At 42.6% G+C, this 23,449-nt stretch overlaps 1 protein-coding gene across 1 annotated transcript in view; it reads right to left on the minus strand.

Annotated features, from left to right (window-relative positions):
• The window catches only part of TSPEAR (thrombospondin type laminin G domain and EAR repeats), a 208,808-nt gene that overhangs the window by 70,832 nt on the left and 114,527 nt on the right, over nucleotides 1–23,449 (minus strand). The window contains exon 8 of the mRNA XM_082259971.1: nucleotides 1,493–1,679. Within this exon, the coding sequence (XP_082116097.1) occupies nucleotides 1,493–1,679 (187 nt within the window). The remainder of the gene's footprint in view (nucleotides 1–1,492; nucleotides 1,680–23,449) is intronic.

The raw sequence follows: 23,449 nt of genomic DNA on the forward strand, positions 1-23,449 counted from the left end.
CAACTATACCAACTATATTTCACACCCACAGGCCAATGTTTGACCCTCCAACAGTCTAATGGACTGTTAACTGGCCTGTTGTTTAAAATTTCCACTAAAAATTGAAAATAACATTTTTTTGAATAATACAGAGAGTGCAGCCTATCTGCTAAGGATTTCAGTTTTTAATCCTCTTAATGCTTTAGTTCGCCAGTCCTCGACACTTGCTTTTTTTTTTCCCCGTAATTTGATACACAGGTCTCTAGGCCAAAGCCAGTAGCTGGAAGCACTCCTGAAGCATTACTGGTCCTAAAGGGACCCACATTTATTTTTAAGTATTTGGGGATCTTACTTTTACTTTTGGATATTGAGTAGCAATGGAGAATTAGGGAATGGAAGTGTTACACAGGTTTTTAGGTACAGGTTAACTATCTAGCATTGAACAAGCCAAACGTTTTCTTTTAGTTTTGGATAGAGCAAAGAACTGTAAAAAGAACTATCAAGGGGTTCTCACTTGAGAAGAGGCATTTAAGGGGGCATATAATCTTCAAGTATAAAAACATAAATGGTGAACTTAGTGCAAACCTAAGGTTATTGAAAAGTGCATAGCGGCACTCTTTGCATCTAAAGGAAAAGAGGTGTGAATAGAAAAAGGGCTTCAAAGTAAGAACTGTGAAATAGACTACCTCAAAAACTAGTTCTGGCCAAGTAAATTGATTGTTTTAAAAAAGCTGGATGTGAACCTAAATACACAAAATGCAAAACATTTTACTGCCCATTAATATAACACAATAAATTGTTGAGCCAAAGAATAGCCAATTGCCTTAGGGGTCCCCAAACTTTCTAAACAAAGGGCCAGTTAACTGTCCTTCAGACTTTAGGGGGGGGGGGCTGGACTGTGGCTGATGGGAAAAGAAAATGTAATTTTGTCAATGGAAGCAAGCAATACCCCATCCCTGGTTTTAAGGAGATAAATAGTTGGTGTCATTGGGAGGAATAGTGCTCCATCATTGGCATCAGTGGGAGGAATAGAGCCACAAACCCTGGAAAAACGCAAGCGAAGGCCCACATCTGACCCATGGGCCACAGTTTGGAGACCGCTGCTTTAGGGATTGGGATTCCCTGTTGAAGCAATTGGGCCATACTTTGGGCTTTTTCACTTTCTGATGTAACTATGTAACTAAATATAGAACTTCTTCTCCCACAGACCCAACAGGAAGTGAGAGAAAAGGGGATCACAAAAATAGTTGCTTCCATCAGAAGATTTCTTTCCACCTCCTGCTTTCATGACAACTGAAAATGTTGGATTTTCCATCTTTTTTGTCCCATTGAAATTTGTTATTAAGAGAAATAAAGAGGAAAATCTTCACAGCCAGGAACAGTAAAAACATGATGTAGTTTCTAACCTTTCAACACTATCAAAACCAAAAAAAAAATTGGCTTTGGTATGTGTGCATTCAGTTTGTAATGATAATAACTGGTATTTCTTTGGTGGAAAAGATGGATACAGTACCTTCTCTGTGATTGGCAACAGCCAGAAAAGTCTCTCCATCTATGTGAAAGGCTTCCCAGTCACGGGCACTGTAAGTTTGTATACTCTGATACGGAAAGAACTTCCTTTTCTTTGGATTCCATTTATAAATGACTGACAGCTCCTCCCCATAGTCATTCTTCTCAAAGTTAGCCAAGGCTAAGAATATCTTATTGAGAAAAAAAAACACAAAACGTCATTTCTGAATAGGAGGGAGACAATAAACTATTATACAGAAAAAAACCCAGGCCCTCTCTACTGTCCTTTGTTCTGCATGCAGCAAAACAACCTTATATTACAGTGAGATTTCTTTCTTTCCTTTCCATCATTTTTAGCTTAATATTGCTCAGAACTAAAAAGCAGATTAATTAAATCCTCCTAATCAGAGAAATATTGAACATCAAGCTTCTTAAAGACTGGACTGCAGGTCACGACTCCACTTTCTTAATCAAGCTTTGTACAGATACCAATATGTTTAGAGATTTAGAGAGATGCTTGTGAAAATTAGTTTTCTTAAAAAAAGCTAAACCCTCAAAGAAAGACTTTCAAAATTGATATGTTGCACACGCAGAAGGGAATTTATCAATAAAATTACTAACATAATCAGGCATCTATCTAATGAAAGTCAACAACCCTTCATTTCACAAAGGATTTGCAGAAGTATTTATGGATATTTGATAAATCATCACAAGTATTTTAAAGCTGTGGTAGTCTGCTGTCTCGTATTGTAGACACAGGAATCGCATTGTTCTTCATAAAGCTTCTCACTGAAAGTTTAAAACACTGGACTTACTAAGGTGGGTGGGAGCACCTATAGTGGAGTGCATTGGCTAATGGAACAGAGCCAACGACTCTGTGCCATGTGACTCTGTGCCAGCACAGTGATCACTGATGTAAAGAAGGGAGTACAATTTCCATTGCTGAGGGGGTCCCTTTTTTGGCAACAGAGAAAGGAGAAGGGAGGATCTATTGAATTAATTCATTCAATAAATCTTATGGGAGGCTTTTGAAGGCCAAACTCATCTTAACTACCTTATAGAAACAAATTTCTTCATTTCCAAAAATGTGGCAAACATGAGGCTACCTGCGGATAATAGGGTAATTTTGGGAGTGTCCATGCTGTCCATGCATTTCTTTATTTTCTTTTTTTTTGTTTTATAACAAAAAGTATAAAACAAGTTTGCTTTTCTACATTTTTGCCCTTTTTTTTCCTTTATATTGTAAAAAATCTATCTGTTAAAAAAGAAAAAAAAAAAGAAAAATAAAAACAATATAAAATAAGATAAAGTTGTTGTGCAATACATTTGATACTTTTATATGTATAACTGTGTATAGTCCTCCTTTCTGGTATCGGTAAAGTTCGACATTTTTCTAGAATGTTTTCTTCTTTTTTTCTTTTCTTTTGATTTGCACTTGATACAAATAAACTACACACATATCATATTGTTACAACCAACACCATTTTCTTCTCCAGGGTCTCTGCTTTCAGAAAATATATATTTTTGGGGGTTTACAGTCATTTCTAAAAAAAAGCAGATTTTAACATGTGTGCAAAAAAAAAATTACCTCGGTAGACAAGCTGTTAATTAACCCTATTTGTTGCTAGAAGTTACTGCACTTTGCATTAATTTTTTTTATTTTGTGCTGTCTTAGGGCCTACTCACACCACTATGGTGCGGTAATTTATGTTACATGCACTGTTTATTGTGAAAAGTACCCCAATGCACCCTGTGTTGCATTGGGCTGCTCTCCTAGCAATAGTAAACCAGGTCCTATTTTAAGTCTTACGCTAGGTTCACACGTATGCGTTTTTGTAGGCTGCGTTTGCATGGGCAGGGCAGCACATTCAAATAAATGGGCTGCCGTGCCTGCATTCTGTAAAAACGACCATAGAATTTCCCTGGGGGTTACCGCACACATGCACACTGTGGTTTTACATGCGTGCCATTCAGAATAAATAGCAGCCCCGTGCATTTCCACAGAGCAGTGTGTTTTCACTGCAGTTGTTTGCGGGCAGGGCTGCTGTTAGAAATCGCGGGGGCCCCGTACAGACTACCTGGCAGGGCCCCCTCAAGAAAATATTAAAGATATATTTAGCTAAAATTACAACAAAATCACTATTATCAGACACAAATATAACACAACTCGCATAATTCATGCTAAATCTAAAAAAAAACGGAAAATTCCTATCATACTTACCGTAATTTTCCTTTCCTGATAGTCTCCATGGCAGCCTACGTGTGGGTTAACCCCGCCTCCACTCCAAGGGTATAGGACCCCCCTCCCATAAATTTCAGCTCTCAGGTACAGCAGGTGTTCCATATCTTAGCCGAATCCAAGACGAGAGGGTGGGTACTCCGGCTGCCATGGAGACTATCAGGAAAGGAAAATTACGGTAAGTATGATAGGAATTTTCCGTTTTCCTGTCTGTCTCCATGGCAGCCTACGTGTGGGAAATAACTAGCTCACTCCACACGGGTGGGAATGCTTTAGCAAAGAAAATTTTAATTCATGCTATTTGCAGACAAAACAGTCAAACCAAAATTAACTGAGGACAGAGAAGCAGGCTCTACACAATAGTGGGTCATAAAAGTATTGACTGATGACCACGAAGCCGCTCTGCAAATCACATCTGGAGCCACGTGCCGCGAAGCCGCCCAGGAAGTAGAGATACTCCTTGTAGAGTGCGCCGTCACCGCCTCCGGAGGAGCCAGCCCCTCAGCTCTATAGGCCTGTTGGATAGCTGCCACTATCCATGAAGCGATAGTCCTAGATGAAGCAGGTTTACCTCTGTTCTTTCCCCAGAACAGGACAAAGAGGTTGTCAGACTGCCTGAATGGTGCAGTTGCTTGAAGATAGGCTTTTAAGGATTCTCCTACATCCAACGGATGAGGATTGGACTCATTAGATGAACGGAAAGTAGGCAGGACAATCTCCTGATTCTGGTGAAACACTGAGGTGACTTTCGGATTTGAATTCAGCCTGGGTATCAGTACTACCCGATCCGGAAAAAAAGTCAAGAATGGTTCTTTACATCCGAGAGAACTTAATTCAGAGACCCTTTTAGCCGAAGTAATGGCTACCAGGAAGACAGTTCGGATGGTCAGGTCCTTGATAGAAGAAGAGGAATCTATGCCCGATTTGGAGAGGGCATTTAGGACAAGAGGTAGATCCCATTTCGGGAACCTAGGTCTTCTCTGAGGATTGAGCCTGATTGCTCCTTTGAAAAATTGTTGGATTAGTGGGTGTTGGGCCCACATGACCCCGGAGAAGGCCGATAAGGCCGAAACTTGAACTCTAAGAGTTGCCACTGAAAGGGGCATATCCAGACCAGCCTGAAGAAAACTTAGTATTTCTTGAATCCCAGGGACTGAGGAAGACATACCTTCAGGATATGCAGACTCCATGAATCTTGCCCAGATTCTACAGTATACTTTATTAGTACTTGGTCGTCTAGCATTCATCAAGGTGGAAATGGCTGTAGATGGGCAGCCGAGCGATTCCAACCTTTCCCTCTCAAGAACCAGACCGTCAACCGGAGAATTGCAGGACAGGGGTGCACTGATGTTCCCTGAAGAAGCAAGTCTGGTCTGAGGGGAAGAGGGACCGGGTCCCGGTAGCTCAGTTGTAGGAGTAGCGGAAACCATGGCCTGTTCGGCCAGAAAGGCGCCACCATCACTATCTCCACACCTTCCGCTTGAAGTCTTTGCAGGAATTTGAGAATGATGGGTACTGGAGGGAAGGCATAAGCCCTGCTGAACTCCCACCTGTCCCGTAAGCTTGAGGACACTTGCCCCTCGTGACATACTTCTCCAACTTGTGGTTGCAAGGGGAGGCGAACAGATCGACTTCGGGAGATACTCCCAACGACAGAATCCATTTGAACGACTCCACATGGAGCGACCATTCGTTGTGGTTCAACTGGACCCTGGACAGAAAATCCGCTTGAACATTCTGTGAACCTGGGATGTAAACTGCCGAGATGTTTACTAGGTGAGTCTGGGCCCAGGACATGATCGGGTCTAATTCTCGTAGCAGAGAGAGACTCCGTGTCCCACCTTGTCTCTTCACATAAGACACTGCCGTGGTGTTGTCCATCCGAATCATTACAGATTTCCCCTCTAGCAGGTGTTGGAAAGATCGAAGACCCTGGTAGGCTGCTCGGAGTTCCAGTATATTGGAGACTGGAGTGTGTCTCTGAAAAGACCATCTCCCCTGTGTCATCTCTGTCAGACAATGAGCCCCCCAACCTGAGTTGCTGGCGTCTGTTGTGATTATAGTCCATGAGACTGGAACCAGAGAATGACAGTTGAGCAGATTCCTGCGTTGCAGCCACCAAAGAAGACTGTATCTCATGCTGGAGGAGATATGAATGTACTGATCTTTCTCTTCTGTGTTCCATTGTTGTAGGAACCCTTTTTGGAAGGGCCTCATATGCCAGAGAGCCCATTTGACCATTGGAGCCGTGGACACCATGGTGCCAATGATTTTGAGGCACTGAGAGGCTTTCAGCCGAGGAGAGGAAAGAGCCGGAAGGATTCTCTCCCTCACTACCGGTATCTTCTCTAATGGGAGAGAGATTGAATTCTCGACGGTGTCGAATTGCGCCCCAAGATAGACTAGGCGCTGAGTAGGCTCCAGCTGACTCTTTTGTAGGTTTAGCAGCCAGCCAAACTCTTTGAGGGTCGATATGACCTGATCTCTGTGTGCCAATAACTGATCCTTTTCTTGAGACAGAAGCAGAAGATCGTCTAAGTAATGATGTAGACGTATACCTTTCAATCTTATGAAGGCTACCACTGCTAGAAGAACTTTGGTGAATACTCTGGGTGAGGTAGACAGGCCGAAGGGTAGGCAAATGAATTGCAGATGCTGATTCCGAACACAGAAGCGAAGATATTTGTGGAAGTCGGTTGCCACAGGTACATGAAAATACGCATCCTTTAAATCTATTGAGGCGAGCCAATCTCCCGGCAGTACTGCCCTTTGAATAGTTGAGAGTGTTTCCATCTTGAATTTTTCGTTCTTTATGAACTTGTTCAGGTATGTGAGATCTATAACAGGTCTCCAGGCCCCGTTCTTCTTCTGGACTAAGAAGAGGGGTGAGTAAACCCCTTGAAATTTTTCTTGTTCCGGAACCGGAGCTACCGCTCCTTGAGCCACCAAGGCGTCTACATAGGCGAGCAAGACTTCTCTTCTCTCTTCTAGACAGGGTAAATGAGTTGAGATGAATCTTGGAACTGGATCTGCCAGAAATGACCATCTGTGGCCTGTAGAGACCGTCCTGACGGTCCAAAAGTCCGTGATTGAGGCCGCCCAGACATGCTGAAAATGGAGAAGACGTGCCCCCACCTGACATGCCTGGACGGGCCCAATCTCAAAAAGATTTAGTGGAATCTTGTCCAGCAGGCGCTGGATTTTTTGATGACCTCCGAGTAGAGGATTGACCACCTCTCCAGTTTCTTCGGAAATCTCTATTAGGCTTGTAAGAGCGTGCATCTCTTGATCTCTCCGTGTATTGCCTCCTAGGTTGAGGCTTCTTCTGACCAAATAGTCGTCTGTCTTGCGGGAGGAAACCTGACTTTCCGCCAGTAGCCTTGACAATGGCGCTGTCTAGTTTGTTTCCAAAAAGGGAAGTACCCTCAAAAGGGATCTTACACCATGCCTGTTTAGAAGCTGGATCTGCAATCCACGGGCGAAGCCACAAGGCCCTCTTTGCTGTTACTGAGGATAGCATCGATCTGGACAGAAGACGCAGAACATCAATAGATGCTTCTCCTAAAAACACTGAAGCCAGCTTGAGTTCGTGAATAGGGGAACTTTCTACGGCTTCTTCCGAGAGACTTCCAAGTTTGGATTCTATATCGGAAACCCAGACTTCCATGGCTTTAGACATTGTTGCTAATGCCATCACAGGTTTGCAGGCCGCGCCGGCCGTCACAAAGATCCTCTTTAGGTCCAGATCTATCTTCCTATCCAAAGGGTCTTTGAAAGAGACCGCGTCATCTAGTGGCAAAGTGACATGCTTTGCTAATCTTGTAACTGCCGCATCCACAAGAGGAGCAGATTCCAGACGGGCGACATCTTCAGGTTTAAAGGGATATAATTTCCCAAGTTTGGAGGATAAGGAAGACTTACTATCCCCTTTACTCCATTCTTCAGTAATCACCTCTTGTAATTCAGAGAGGGAAGGGAAGTTGATACGCTCCTTACCAAGGTGCTTGAAGAACTTCCGCTGCTTTTTCTGAGGAGACACAGGATCCTCCCATCTGAGAGCTTCTTTAATGGCTCTGATCAGGGGTGAAACTAAGGCGAACTCAAAGCCGCCTACAGCCCCTTCTTCTTCCGAATCACTGTCAGATGACTTTGCAGAAGTAATACTCGGTTGAGAGGGGCCTTGATCTTCCTGCACTTCCCCTGGAGAACTGGATGTGGTGGGACCAAGTGGTGGGACTGTACCCCATTCTTTCAGGGACTGTTGTACTATTCTCTTCACTAGAGATTCCAATCTTTGATCCTTTTGCCCCCTCTCACCGGCTGCATGAGCAAAACATGGCTCACATAGGGACTTGTCCTCCGGGACATGCGCCCCACAACCCCAACAGGCTCTCTGGTGTGTGCGGTGACTCTGGTATCGTGTATGGTGTCTGGGGGAGGAATTGGAGCGTCTCCCTTGTTGCCTACTCCCTGATGGAGATTCACGGCGTTTAGATCTGGAGGATGAACTCCCACGAGGTCTGACAGGGTCTCTTTCTTGTGGTAAATCAGGCCTGGGAGAGCTGATGGAAAAAAGAGAAAATCGGGGAGACACTGGATTTAGCCATGACCTAGGGACCAGCAAGCCCTCCCCGCCCCCCCCTCTGAAAAATGCCAGCACCCACCTGTTGTGAGAGGGCTGGCCACAGGAGGGCGGTGACGCAGGATCCATACTTCAGGCCAAACAACCAGACTGATAAAGAAAGGTAATACATATCAGACACCATGTCAGTGATACATTGTGAGGTGACAACCCTCCGCCCCCCCCCCCCCTCTGCAGTCAAGTCTCCATTGCACATACCTGTAGCAAGGAATCCAGAGACACTGGGAAGCTGCCGCAACGCCCACAGTACATTCCCAAAGTACAGGGGAATCGTCAGCTGTTTAAATCTCCCGCCGGAATGACGTCAGCGGTGATGCGGCCGCGATCGCTAATGCGCATGTGCGAACCAAGCCTCGACTTCGCTCGCGGCGCACTGCGCATGCGCGGGACCACGAAGCGTCTACCGATTGGACGCTAGAAGCAGAGGAGGAAGAGGAAGGGTTTGTTGGAACGCAGGAAGGGTTTGCTGGAACGCAGGAAGCGTTCCAGCGCCATTGGGCCAAACAAACAAATTGTACAGTGATAGAAAAAGAGACAAACAAAGTGTACATAAATAACAAATACCGCTGCCATGAAGGGAAGCAATGCGAATCTTCAGACCCATGTCAGAGAATGCCAATCGAGCTTCAGTCAACCGCAGAGAGCAGGGGATTTTAAATGTCACTCACCCGCCCGTGGCTGGGCTCTGGACATGCAGACACCATCCAAAGTATCCTAAGGTAAGCTGGACGTAGTAAGACATCAGAAGTGTAGGTCCTTGGAGGAGGACAAAAAATGAACACCTGCTGTACCTGAGAGCTGAAATTTATGGGAGGGGGGTCCTATACCCTTGGAGTGGAGGCGGGGTTAACCCACACGTAGGCTGCCATGGAGACAGACAGGAAAAAACTATGTTAAATAAAAAAGAAGATGAGATGAGAAAAATATACAGGCTGGGCAGTTGGAGCTCAGTGATCAGAGAGACAGAGAGAGAGAAGCAAAGTTACAAATAAACTCCTGAGCAGAGATAACATTAGAGCCAGTGCTGGGAGGGGGCCCACACAGGGAGGGGGATTAGTGAGGGACGACTGTCTCTTTCTCAACAGATAAAAGCTGATAGCAGGGAGAGGGACAGATCAGATTCAGGTGCTGGAGGAAGATTTCTGTAATTGTTGTCCATCACTAATCCCCCTCTCTGTGTGGGCCCCCCTGTGTGCTAGGACCCCCTACAAGAGGGCTGGTGGTCCCCCCCTATCAGCGGCCCTGTTTGTGGGTATCACTGCGATTCCCGCACCTGCAGGCACATGAAGAAGTTTGAACCAAGACTTAATTGCTAGGTTCACACCTATGTGTGAGAAAACCCCAACGCACTTTTCTTAGAAGACGCGCAGGGCTGCCATTCATTCTGGATGCCCCCCCGCATCTAAGCACACGGCCCATTTGCAGCAGTGTTTTTGGAAAGGTGTGTGCACTTTTCTTTTGCCTAAACACAGGCACAGCAGCAGCCCATTCATTTGATGCAAATGTGGCCCGCCCAAGATATGGGCCAATAGTGTGGTAGGTGTATTAGGTCTGCACACTAAAACGCATGAGTTAAACACACCGTAATGGACCGGACTGGTTTTCAATGCGCCCTTAAAGCGTTACTAAACTAGCAACAGTAAAATCAGTCTGAAGTTGCAGTAAAGCATGCCTGTTATACTCAGAAGAACAGCTGCCCTTATTTATCAAATCATCAAATGTAGAAAAAAAACAGTTTAAGCTTTTATTTGCCAACTCTCATTTTCTAGGGAAGTTAGAATCAGAAAGGGTGTTAACAGATGGTTTTTATTTCAGATATCTTGATAAATTAAATTGTAGTGCATATGATATATATATATTTGTTTGTTGCTTTATACAACGAATGAAAACTGATATAAATTTGTTGTAAATAGCAGCAACATTGGTAACCCACTTGTGTAGTGGGTTTCTGCTACAACGCTGGAAATTAGAAAGCATGGTTAAATTGTAAAGTTATAATTTCCCTTTTAAGTACTGTTTCCACACATCACTGATAGAACAGTCACAACAACTTCACAGGAAAAGGTGGGAGCAAAACAACCACATGAAGTTTTGCTGCGGATAAACTTTAATCATAAAGGACCGGTAACGCGGCTACACGATGGAAATGTGTGATCCTATACCACAACAAAACCCAACTTTCTCAATCCATCACTCACAGCTATTCACAGGCATTCCTACATGTGTTCTAAAAGGCTTATTCTCAAGAGCGATTATGTTTTTGCAAAAGCATTCCACAAGGGAAATCACTTAGCTTGCCTTACATGTCGACCACACTGTGAAACAGCATGCCGTAGACTTTGCTAATTTAGTTCACCTGAGTACAAAGTCACTGCATAGTTATTATATTTATTATTGCCGCTAGGAAGGCAAATTTCAATGGGCTACAAGAAGAAAGCCTCGGAAATGAAAGTAGCTAAATTTTACCAGAATTGGGTCACTAATATAGGAAAATTAAGTCCTGAGTATTAATTGGCTCCAGTTTCCAAGATACAGCTTCAGGTCAAAATTGCATCAAAATAATTCAAAATTACAAGGGGGATGTGCGATATTGCTCCATAACTTTTCTGCAAAATGTGATATAGCAATGAGTATGGTGTCACACCAATCATTATAAGTGTATCCTTTTATTGATACCAGTAACATACTTTCCATTCATTTATTGTTTTTTCCTGTAATATTTTCTTGCTCCCTCCACACCATTGGGACTGCGAAAGGCATGGACTTTTTCTTCTTGTTGAGAGCCGGTTCACACTGGGGCGACTTGTCAGGCGAGCTAGTCGCCTGACAAGTCGCCTGCCATAGTTTAGCACAGGACCCATTCTAATAGGAGCGACATAAGTCGCTCCGACTTAGAAAAAGGGTCCTGTACTACTTTGGGGCGACCTGGAGCGACCTGCATTGACTTCAATTATATGAAGTCTGTGCATGCCGCTCCGAGGTCGCGGTGCGCGCTGTGCACCGCGACTTCACAGGTCGCCCCGGCAAGTCGGGTCGCTCCTATGTGAACCGGCTCTTAGCCAATGACGCACATAAGTTGCACATGTAATGCAACAATAATGAGGGCCTCAAGTCTTGTCCTGATTCCTTATTTTGCATCTAAAATGTAGGTGGTATGTTTTTTTTACCACTGCCATCATACTGCACTTTTGAAATGCAAATGTAACCTTGACACAATGTAGCAGAAGTTATCTGCGTTATTTACACAGTTCCGAGGCATCCTGGCTTCTGAGGAAAAATATCATGCAATTGTTCCTTGGAAATGTTAGGCAATGACAGCTGCCAGATGTAACTGTATGATGTGTAGATCTGACCCAGACAAATGTACCTTTCAATAAAAGGACAATAAGTTACAGTTGGGTAATAATCTTTAGTCTCAAAGTGAAGATAATGTTATACACTTCCATGTGGTACCATTTTCATTGTTCTACCATACATTGTCCAGAAGTTATGAGGCATCATGATCACCAGACACCTCCCTCCCTTGTAGGCAAATATACTCACCTGTGTATAAATCGCATTATAAAATATCTTTAAACTTTAGCCAACCAGCACCTTTATCACCTGTTTTCTAATTCATCTACTCAAAATATGTAAGAATTAGCACATTTTATCTTGGAGGTCGATTATTTCCCAAACTTTGTAGACCAGTATTTTCAGTTCAGGGATAAGCACATGAAACAACAGAAAACCTGGTGTACAAACATGAGCGGTAACAAGATAAGTGCGAGAATTTAAGCCTAAAGGCTAATTCCACTTTTTGGGAAAAAAAAGAAAAACTAAAAAAAATGTATCCATATTGCAATTTTTTTTTAAATTTGTATTTATTTATTTATTGCACTGAAGCCTGCAAAGCATTTCAACTGGGATCAGTGGATCGTGGGAGCAGTGCTCTGGCTCCTTCATATTTGTCCTCTAAACTCAGTTTTGGAACTGGAGGAAGTATCAATGGACTACAAGAGATATGAGGTCACCGCATTTGACGGTTTGAGGGATGCATGCAAAGGAGTTACATTATCAGTGCCTGTCCAATTGGTGAATCAGAAAGACAGTGTACCTGTAAAAAGAGGAAAAGGGGCATGGCACCAGCAGGGATCGAATGGATACAGGAAGCTTGTTACCTTAAAGCAGTGGTCCTCAACTCTGGTCCTCGGGGCCCAATAACAGGCCAGGTTTGCAAGATAACTAAATTACATCACAGGTGATCTCATTGGCTGCTCAGTGATTGCAGTATTCTAGTCTGCATCTCCCCAAGGTAATACTTAAAATCTGGCCTGTTATTGTGCCCCGAGGACCAGAGTTGAGGACCACTGCCTTAAAGCACTGAAAGTGAGCACACCCAAAGGTCAAAGGTGTATCATAATGTGCATACTTGCACATCATGGCAAATGCTGGTCACTACTGGTTTATGCTGTTTATGCTGGTCAATGCTGATTTGCTTACACTTTAAGATGTCCACAGTACTAGGTTAACAAAAGCCCCTGTAAGAAAATGTTCTGAAGCCTTAAAGTAAGTTAATCAGGTTACTGGCTATTCTATGTTCTGCCAGAGTGGTCTTCTTCCAGGAAAAATCTATAATATTCTGATTGATCCCCAGAAAGACTAATTATATTACAGATGTATTTAAATTGTCTGAAAATATAGACTTTTACCTCTGGCCATTAGTACGCTCAATAATAACACCTCTAAGATAGACAAAGCACTTCTTGAACCTTGTACAACAAATACAATTGAATTTGTTCTGTTCACTTACTGCATATAGCACTGGACTGAAAAGCAGAAACATGAGTCACATCTCACTTTTTTGTACCAACTAGTACTATGCGGCCATTTAATAAAAAAAAAGCAGACTATCTTATAAAGGGTCTATCTCACCACCCGTAAACACTGCTTTACAGAATTTTCTAAAAATACTTTCTTTTGGCTTTATTTTAACAAACATTTTCTATTATTTGACTGACTAAGGCTAACTTCACACTAGCATTAAAAGAAGCAATTTAAGGGGTGTAAAAAAACACCCCTCAAATGCCTATGCAAATGATACAATGGACAGCACACAGTGCTGTTCACATTATAAAAAGATGAAGAGTTAGCCTCGCGTCACTTCAAAATTGAAGCCTCATGTTGAGTCAGGAGACACTTGAAGACTTTTAATGCCTCCCATTCAAGTCTATGGTAATGCGCCACAACCTCACCGACATGCAGTTTGGGGCACATTTGCAGCACAAATGCGGTGCATTAGTACAGTGTGAATTTATCTGGTTGTTAAGGAGTGGGCAAGGAAGCCAGCTGCTGCACCCTAATAACCAATGAGTCATCAGCCGTCAGCAGGCTTCCCTGCTGACAGCTGAATGTAGAAAAAATAATTGCCGGCAATATAAAAAATTGGGGGGGGGGGGAATGGCGTGGGGTCCCCCCCCATTCAATACCAGGCCTTTCAGGTCTGGTAGATTTGAGGGTAACCCCAAGCCATAATTGAAAAAAAAATGGTGTGGGGTCCCCTCCAAAATCCATACCAGACCCTTATCCGAGCATGCAGCCCAGCAGATCAGGAAATGTAGGGGACGAGCGATCACCCCCCCCTCCTGAACCATACCAGGCCACATGCCCTCAAACATGGGGGGGTTCTCCTCACAACCCTAGGCAGTGGTTGGGGGGGGGGTCTGTGGGCAGGGGGCTTATTAGAATCACGCTCCAGATCACGCCCCTCATGTGAATGAGTAGGGGGTACATTGCACCCCCTACTCATTCACCAAAAAAGTGTCAAAAAGAAATGAAAAAACTGTTGTCAAAATAGTTTTTGACAATTCTTTAATTAAAAATAAAAAAACAATGTCCCCTGATGTAGATCCATCATCAACCACAACACCCGCCACCACTGCCGGACCCAAAAAAAGAAAATCTCTGCCCGCGACTAAGGATATCGCCTTCTCCCTGCTCTGCCATGTGACAGTTCTTAAATAGGTAAGGAGTGAGGCCACCTGGCGATGTCACCAGATGGCACTGCCATCTTATGTCATCATCAACCAGTGCATGCTGGGTCAGTGATGTCACAAGGGGCGCGTGCCACCAGGTGACATCACTGGGTGGCCCCACTACTTACCTATTTAAGAACTGTCATATGCTGGAGCAGTCAGACGGTGGTAGTCTTAGTCGCAGGTGGATCATTTTTTTCTTTTTCTGGGTCCAGCGGTGGCTGCAGGCATTGTGATTGAAGATGTATCTACAAAGGTACATTGTTTTTTATTTTTAATAAAGAAATTGTCAAAAACAATTTCTCTGCTTTTTTTTTTTACACTTGATTTAGATGCCCCTTGTTAAAGGGGGCTTTCAGATTCTGATAAGCTTCCTGCCTGCAGACCTCCACAACCACCGCCCAGGGCTGTGGGGAAGAGCCCCCCTGCCCCAAAGCACCCCCCCATGTTGAGGTCATGTGGCCTGTTATGGTTCAGGAGGGGGGACACTCGCTTGTCCCCTCCCTTTCCCTAACTACCAGGCTGCATGCTTGGATAAGGGTCTGGTATGGATCTTGAGGGAGATCCGCTATATTTTTTTTATATTTTGGTATGGGGTTCCCCTGGATTGGGAGGGGGGACCCCCTGTTGGTTTTTTCCAGCATCGTTTTTTTCTGTCGTTTTTTTTTTGCCGGCAATTATTTTTTTTACATTCAGCTGTCAACGGGGAAGCCCGCTGAATGCTGATGACTCATCTGTTGACCAGCTATTGTAGGTGTCTGTGTTGCGGCTTTAACAAGCCAAAAAGGCTTGTCAATCGCACCGCAAACGCACATAGGGCATTTGGGGCATGGTTTTTAATGCTCATTAAACGCTCATCAACTGCACCTATTAACGCGCATTAATGCTGCATCAGTATTTTGAGTAAGTGTGAATGAGCCCTAAATGTTAAAGGAAACCTGTGGGAAAAGAAAGAAATCCATTGACCTGTTGGTGATATAAAAGGTTCCCATGCATTTATTTGTGAATAATCCTATCACATGTAATTCTGAAACTCAAATAGCAAATTCAGCATGCATATTAAAACAATTGATATCATATTTTTGGTGCTAGCATGTCAGTTGTGCTTTATTTGGGGTTGAAAGGCATTTCAGAAAAAGGATCACCCAATACAAAACCAAGAAAAAGGTATATACAAATTAATGTTGCGGTTAGGTTTAAGAGTTTGGCTAAGGCTAGGATTGGGGTAAGATGTCTATTACATTTAAGGAGCTAAGTAATAGGCTTTTAGGTTAAGAGTTCATTTTTTAGGTTTATCCTAAAGAAACCCTGTCATCTAGCCTATTCAAGGCAAAGTGAAAGGGACTGAGTAAAGCTTGCTCCATGACTATTTTGTACTTACCTCTGCAGCACTTCTTTGCCACTCCTTCCCCCATTGCAGCTGTCACCAAAATAACTGGTGTCACGTCTTAGAAGGAGCAGTAGCATCACGTGACAGTGCTCAGGTCAAGCAATTGATGGCAAGGCCTAAGCTTTCGCTATACCTGAAATAACCAGATATTTTCGTTCTTCCCCATGACACAAACTACCATATACTTTGTAGTATTACTAGGAAGGATTGGCCGGAAGTGGAAGGAGGTCTTGCTGGGCATGGGAGTATAACATGATCAGAGGATGGGCTTTTCACAAACCCTCTAACAAAGTCAAAGTTTGGGGTAACATTAAACCTCCAGCAAAAAAATTGATACAAATTGAGAGTTAAAATGAAGAAGCAACTTTGATTTGAAGCTGCCTTTCAAAGTACCGTACTTCTTTTCTACTACTACATGTCCTCAGTCTGAGGATCAGCACCATTCAGTTAACTTCCTGTTCACAGACTGTCATTGACCCACCCTAACTTGTGACTGGATAGAGAAACAAGAAGAAGAACAGTGAAAACATCTTCATGTCAATCTGCTTTCTCCTCCTATTATCTAGAAATCTTGAACACAGGCCTCTGTCATTGCCAAATGTGAGCACTCCTTGAGGGTAGCCATGAACAACCAAATAACACCCATGATCTAACATCAGAAATGCCACTTTGGTGAGGAATGTTTCCAGGGGAAGATAATGAGTACTTCCACATGTGTAAATGTTTTTACAAACCTTTAAATGCATGCAATGTAAAATGCAGTCAAAATTAGACCATAGACATCGTTTTTTCTTGATATGGTTTACGCAGCTAAGTGCTATGGACCAAAACACAGCTGTGTGAACAGGCCCATGGCATACAATACTGTTTCATTTAGATCTATATAAAACTGTGTGCAGTACAGATATGAACACAACGTGTTTTTTAATGTCTTCATGCATGAGCCCTTAAGCTGCAAGCAATAATAAAAACAGTTCTGATGTCTCATGACTCTCACTGAACAATAAGGATATTTAAGCCATGTAGGAGATAAAAAGCAATACAATGAATGGTTAATACTGATTGTAATAAAAGCATTCTTTCTGGAGGAGGTATTGGTGTTAGAATATTGAGTGTTTCCTAAACACTGCAGCAGTATCAGCTCACATGGGTCAAAAAGTAGAGGTGGCTACCCATTGGTGGGGAATACACAAAAAATGTGTAAAGTGGGGTGCTGGTGGCATCACTATAGAGCAAGGTCGTTGATATGGTGCTGAAGGTTCAAGAAGGATTTCATTATCTCAAATGATTTTATTATAAGCAGCTCTGAACAGACTGCTATCACTAATTAACAGTCCAGTGTCTTTGTGGTTGCCATCAATGGTCTGTGGTTGGGGTTGTGTGGGTACTATAAACAAATTTCAGGGGTAAAAGTGGAGCAGAGATATCAGAATTGGGCTCATTGATAGGCAATCAACCTTCAAAAACAAAAACAGGACAAAGATGAGCACTGGTGTATATGCTACAGAACAAGTTCCTATAATGATGCCACAGTTGAAACACATGTTTTAATGTATTTCTTTAACTTATCTTTAATTATTGTATTTTTTTTTTAATGCTACACTTGGAGATTAAAATTTATTGAAAAAAAAAAAACAAAAAAAACAGGTCACGTTTTTAGATTTGTTTTCACGAGTCTTCTTTTAAAGTTGCACATTCCCAGAAAGAAGAAAATATGGCAGCTACACTACTAGTCAATGACATAACTACCATCCTAGGTTTGAGGGGGCCTGATGGAGAACAAAGGGGGGGGGGGGTAAGCTGTTTGTCCAGTCTGGCCATAACAGTCTATATGCAGTAGTTCCATGGCTGCCGGGGGCTTCTTCGGCCAGTTCGCTTAAAACTCACAGTGGCCACTAGCATCCAAGGAAAGCAAGCACTGTTTTTTCCACCTACACAGCAATGTAAAAGGGCATTTTTCCTCCTACATAGCACAATCATAAGGAAGAACTCTTCATTCTACTGACCACCAATAAAAGAGGGCATCCTTCATTCTGTTGACCACCCATGTAAGCGGGTATGCCTCTGCCCTACTGACCACACACACACATAAGGGAGGATCCTTCTTTTTACTAACAACCGGCGCAAGGAAGAATTCTTCATCCTGCTAACTACCAACATAAGGGGTATTTGCCTTCTACGGCCACCAATGTAGGGGAGCATTACTCCTTCTATTGACCGCCAATGTGAAGCAGCATTTCCCTCAAACTAACCATTAGTGCAAGGGAACATTCTTTGTCCTACTGGCCACCAGTTTAAGGGGGCATTAAAACAAAGTTTATAATGGTAAAACATAATATATTGTTTTTCAGGCCCTGTGCCACATGACCCTGATAATTATTTTTTGTGAAATTGTGTTCTTTTTCTGTCTGACAAGGGGCCTCAATAAAAAGCTTGTTATGGGGCACTATTGGTTTATGCAGATGCCCCTGAATAGAAAATTAGATAGACTTACTAAATACTAGTTTTAAGGTAACTGTAACATACAGCAGATGGGAACAGGTACAGATGGGCATAAATAAACTGCGGAAAACATGCACGGATACAAAAAGCATTACAAATAGTATGGTTAACATAAGCAGGACCAAAGATGTAAGCAGAAGATGAGAAGTAGCCAGTAGAAGCTAATTACTGTATGTTTCATCTTTCAAAAATGGGACACACATAGTAAAAAAGAGAGCTTTATCTAAAATTAAAGAGATCTGGATTTGGATATACTTTAAAGACCAACTACAGCTTACACCCCACCCCATCCACCAGCCTTAGTTTTGTCCATTGGCCCAGTCCCGTGATGAGCAGGGGTCCCTTACCCCCTCTTCTTTCCTTTTGCAGTCCTGCATGTTAAAGATATGGGATTCTAGTCATTGGGTTGATTTGCTAAAACTGGAGAGTGAACAATCTGGTGCAGCTGTGCATGGTAGCCAATGAGCTTCAATATTCAGCTTCAGTGGCGGCTGGTCAATAGGGGGCGCAGGGGCGCCACCCCCCCAAGGCTAGTCACACACAGTAAAATGCAGCATCTTAAAAAAAAAGTGTCCCTTTAATTGCCAGGGGCGCCGGACACATTGCTGTCTATGGGAGGGGTGGGGATTTTGGAATCATGTGCTTTTTTCTCTCTTGCCGATTGGCAGCCTTCTGGTGTAATGGTAAAGTACTGCGCTACCCTATGTGAAATGGACTGTAAATGAATATAAATGCCAAATTTCAATAAAGTGCACGTGCAAACGTGTAAACAGTATTGATGAAGTGCTTAAAATAACATATTTGCTGATATATATAGTGTGAAAACATATAAGATGAATAAAAAACCAATATTATTGAATCCAATATATGCCAACAAAGTGCACGTGCAAACGTGTAAATAATAGTGACAATTTAAAGTGCTTATATATTGTATCAATTAATAAAACAATTACATGGTATAATGCAAGCTATATCTAGTAATAACAGTCCGTGCAGTGAAGACAAAAAGGTGCAAAATGTGCTCAAAAAGTCTCTTTAGGTGGGGTTGGAATCGTGCGTGTCGGTGATCCTTGGTTAAATCACTCTGTGCCAAAGGTAAGGTAACACACTTACCAGAAGGTGTGGATTCCTATGGCATACGCCAATAAGAATCTAATACGCTTTTACTGCTGCTCCTTTGTGTGGGTGGGCGATCTCCTTATGGATGTAGGTATACACTCAACGTGGAAGAAAAAGAGAGAGGCTCCTCATAGTGTGAAAAGGTTTTTAACCTTTATTCATGCTCAAAATGACACAGCAGTCTTCATATAAAAACATCCATAAAATTGTCCATAAACCCGAAAAACACTGCAGCATAAAACTTTAAAAACACTCCAAATAGTGAAAAAACTCGTGGGTAACACAGCAAAAACACGACCAAATCTATGGTCGAAAGATAAAACCACCACTAGTGAGCTCCTGTATTGCCTCGCAGCTATATTGACAGGACGCTGGCTCTCTCCGCTGTGTGTGCCGTACCCGGAAGTGGGAATCTCTTCCGAAGACGTCACATCTCTGACGAAACGCATTAAGTTGGTACGCACGTTGCCTCGCTTTGAGCTAGTAGCTGGACCGCACGCCGAGGTTCCCACTTCCGGGTACGGCACACACAGCGGAGAGAGCCAGTGTCCTGTCAATATAGCCGCGAGGCGATACAGGAGCTCACTAGCGGTGGTTTTATCTTTCGACCATAGATTTGGTCGTGTTTTTGCTGTGTTACCCACGAGTTTTTTCACTATTTGGAGTGTTTTTAAAGTTTTATGCTGCAGTGTTTTTCGGGTTTATGGACAATTTTATGGATGTTTTTATATGAAGATTGCTGTGTCATTTTGAGCATGAATAAAGGTTAAAAACCTTTTCACACTATGAGGAGCCTCTCTCTTTTTCTTCCACGTTGAGTGTATACCTACATCCATAAGGAGATCGCCCACCCACACAAAGGAGCATCAGTAAAAGCGTATTAGATTCTTATTGGCGTATGCCATAGGAATCCACACCTTCTGGTAAGTGTGTTACCTTACCTTTGGCACAGAGTGATTTAACCAAGGATCACCGACACGCACGATTCCAACCCCACCTAAAGAGACTTTTTGAGCACATTTTGCGCCTTTTTGTCTTCACTGCACGGACTGTTATTACTAGATATAGCTTGCATTATACCATGTATTTGTTTAATTAATTGATACAATATATAAGCACTTTAAATTGTCACTATTGTTTACACGTTTGCACGTGCACTTTGTTGGCATATATTGGATTCAATAATATTGGTTTTTTATTCATCTTATATGTTTTCACACTATATATATCAGCAAATATGTTATTTTAAGCACTTCATCAATACTGTTTACACGTTTGCACGTGCACTTTATTGAAATTTGGCATTTATATTCATTTACAGTCCATTTCACATAGGGTAGCGCAGTACTTTACCATTTTACCAATTTTTAGATCACTATTTTTATATAGTGTATTTGATTACTTTGCTGCTTCCCACAACTTAACAAAGTACCTAGGCGCGAGTATTTATCTTTACATAGCCTTCTGGTGTGTCCTCGGGGCACAGAGCAATGCGCCCAATATCTCCCACTATCGTTTCCCGAATTTGCCGTCCTGTGATTGGTCCAGCCTGGACCAGTCAGGACGTCTGACGTCGTAGGTGCGGTGCTTTGGCGGGGCGTCACTCTCTGCTTCCCGCCGCCTCACCCCAGAGCCCAGCAGATGTCTTTGTCTCTCGTTTGGGCTGGAGTGTGGAGTGATCTGTGAGACTGTGACTGCATCGATTTCAAGTCTGCATTGATCATCTTGGACTTGGTAAGCATGTGGGACTTTTACTAGGGGAAAACATATGGGCTCCAAACATTTTACCAGAGCAGGTGTACATTCATGAAGGGTGCATTTAATGCTATAGTTCTTTAAAGTGGAGTTCCTCCCATTTGTTAAGTTGAGATTTATGTAATCCCCTTTAAATATGCTTTTACCAATGCAAACAATTTTTTTTCATTTTTGAAAGGAAATACCATTTTTCTTCTTTATTCATCCGCACTTCCGGGTCCCACTGCCTATAGGCGATTACGTCACTAGGTGATTACGTCACTAGGTGATTCGCAAGGGCTCCTGGGATATTGGTGTCATGTATCCCAGCAGCCCTTGCGATTCGCCTAGTGATGAAATCTCGCGTTATTGCCAGACCGGCATCAGCTGTTCTCAGGGATGTATTGCATTCAGTCTGCGCTCCGCTCCACCTCCACCCCCCCTCCTCTCAGTGAGCTCTACGGGATGTAATGCTTTCAGTCCACGCTCACTGAGAGGAGGCGGGGTGGAGGTGGGGTGGAGTGTGGACTGAATGGAATACATCCCTGAGAACAGCTGATGCTGGTCTGGCAATAACACAAGATTTTGTCACTAGGCGATTTGCAAGGACTGCTGGGATACATGACGCCACTATCCCAGGAGCCCTTGCGAATCGCCTAGTGACGTAATCGCCTATAGGCGGCAGGACCCGGAAGTGCGGCTGAATAAAAAAGAGAAAAAATAGTTTGCATTGGTAAAAGCATATTTAAATGGGATTACATATATCTCAACTTAATAAATGGGTGGAACTCCGCTTTAATATTCCATAAACCAAAAGTGCAGCGCAATTTTAAAATTAATAGTAAAGTCCAAAAGATCCAAGAGGTGCACGTGGTCACGCAATTTTTTACCGCATTTTTTTCCTGCGAAGCAATGCCTATTACATCTTTCTTTTTTGCGCAACCCCCCCCCCCCCAAAAAAAAAATTTTGATCACCATCTGCCACTGTTCAGCTTGTTCAAAAAAGTCTTGACAAAAAAATAGGAAGCTGATTGGTTTCTATGCAGAGCTGCACCAGTTTTTGCACTGTTCAGTTTTAGTAAATCAAACCCAGTGTACTTTAATTATTGGTTTGGTGCACAGAGTTTAGTTTGATAAATCTATGTTTGGGATGACAGTCTCTCTTATCATAATGCAGTGTTAGAGATTAAGGGTTTGACATGCCACTTCACAGCCAAGGCTGCCAGATCCTTGGAAATGTCTGTTTTGTGATGACTATGGGAAGAATACCCAAGCATTGCTTCACTTGAAAATTGGAAAAGTTTAACTAGAGTTGGCATTATTGAAAAATGCATTTTTGAGATCACGCTGTCAAAGATTTTATTATACATTTTATCATGCTTCAGCCAGGAAGCGGGGAATAGCAGGGCTTTTGATATATCTCAAAAGACATTTTTACAAACTGCAAAGATAATTCTCTGGATTTCAGAAAACCCATGACTAGGGACGCTGGCAATTGGTAATACACATTCTATTTCTTTGTAGCGGATACATGACCCCCCCCCCCCCCCATCCAACTTTTAGCTGTGCTATGCAATTTTTGCTTCTGCAATAGATGTTGTTTTGACCACTATGGACTAAAACAGCCTTTACCATTCTAGTGATAAACTTTTTTGGGCAAATTTGCATAATAGGGCGCAATATTTAAAAAAAACTCCCTTAACTGTATGTCTTACTGAAGTCCTATTATTGGCAGTTAGTTGGCCAGGAAAAAAAAAAACTATAATTATATGACTAATTTGCCTACCAAAAGCATTTTTACAACTTTTATGAACAAATAAGGGTTTTAATTGGTACACCATTTTAATACATTCTCTGCTATTCATTTTTATATAGAATGACAAATGCACAAAAATGGAAAATAGCAATTTCTTCTATTGTTTATTTTAATACTGCAACTGTATCTTACAATTACAGCAATAAACAAATCCACATTGCCATTTTCAGGTTTCACTGACATCTACAATGTCACTCAGTGGTAGCCTGGTCTGAAAGGTAACTGCCACACAGTGCTAGCTGTCAAAGAGAAAAGGTAAATTCATTGGAATGTTATTTTACATTCATATATGTTGATGACAAGTTGACAGAACAGGAAGCAAAGTAAAATTAACCCCCTTCCCCCAGTTGGGACACTGGCATCAATAAAAACAAATTTCCTAGTAGTGCAAAGAAGGTTTGGAAACACATTTAAGATTTTATTCCTGCCAGTATCTTCAAGATAAATATTCTTGCAGTTCCTGTCCGATTGACGGTGTCAGAAGAGAAAGGAAAAAAAGAAAATC

The sequence above is a fragment of the Pelophylax lessonae genome, assembly GCF_965119305.1.
Source record: "Pelophylax lessonae genome assembly, chromosome: 6".
Lineage (NCBI taxonomy): Eukaryota > Metazoa > Chordata > Amphibia > Anura > Ranidae > Pelophylax > Pelophylax lessonae.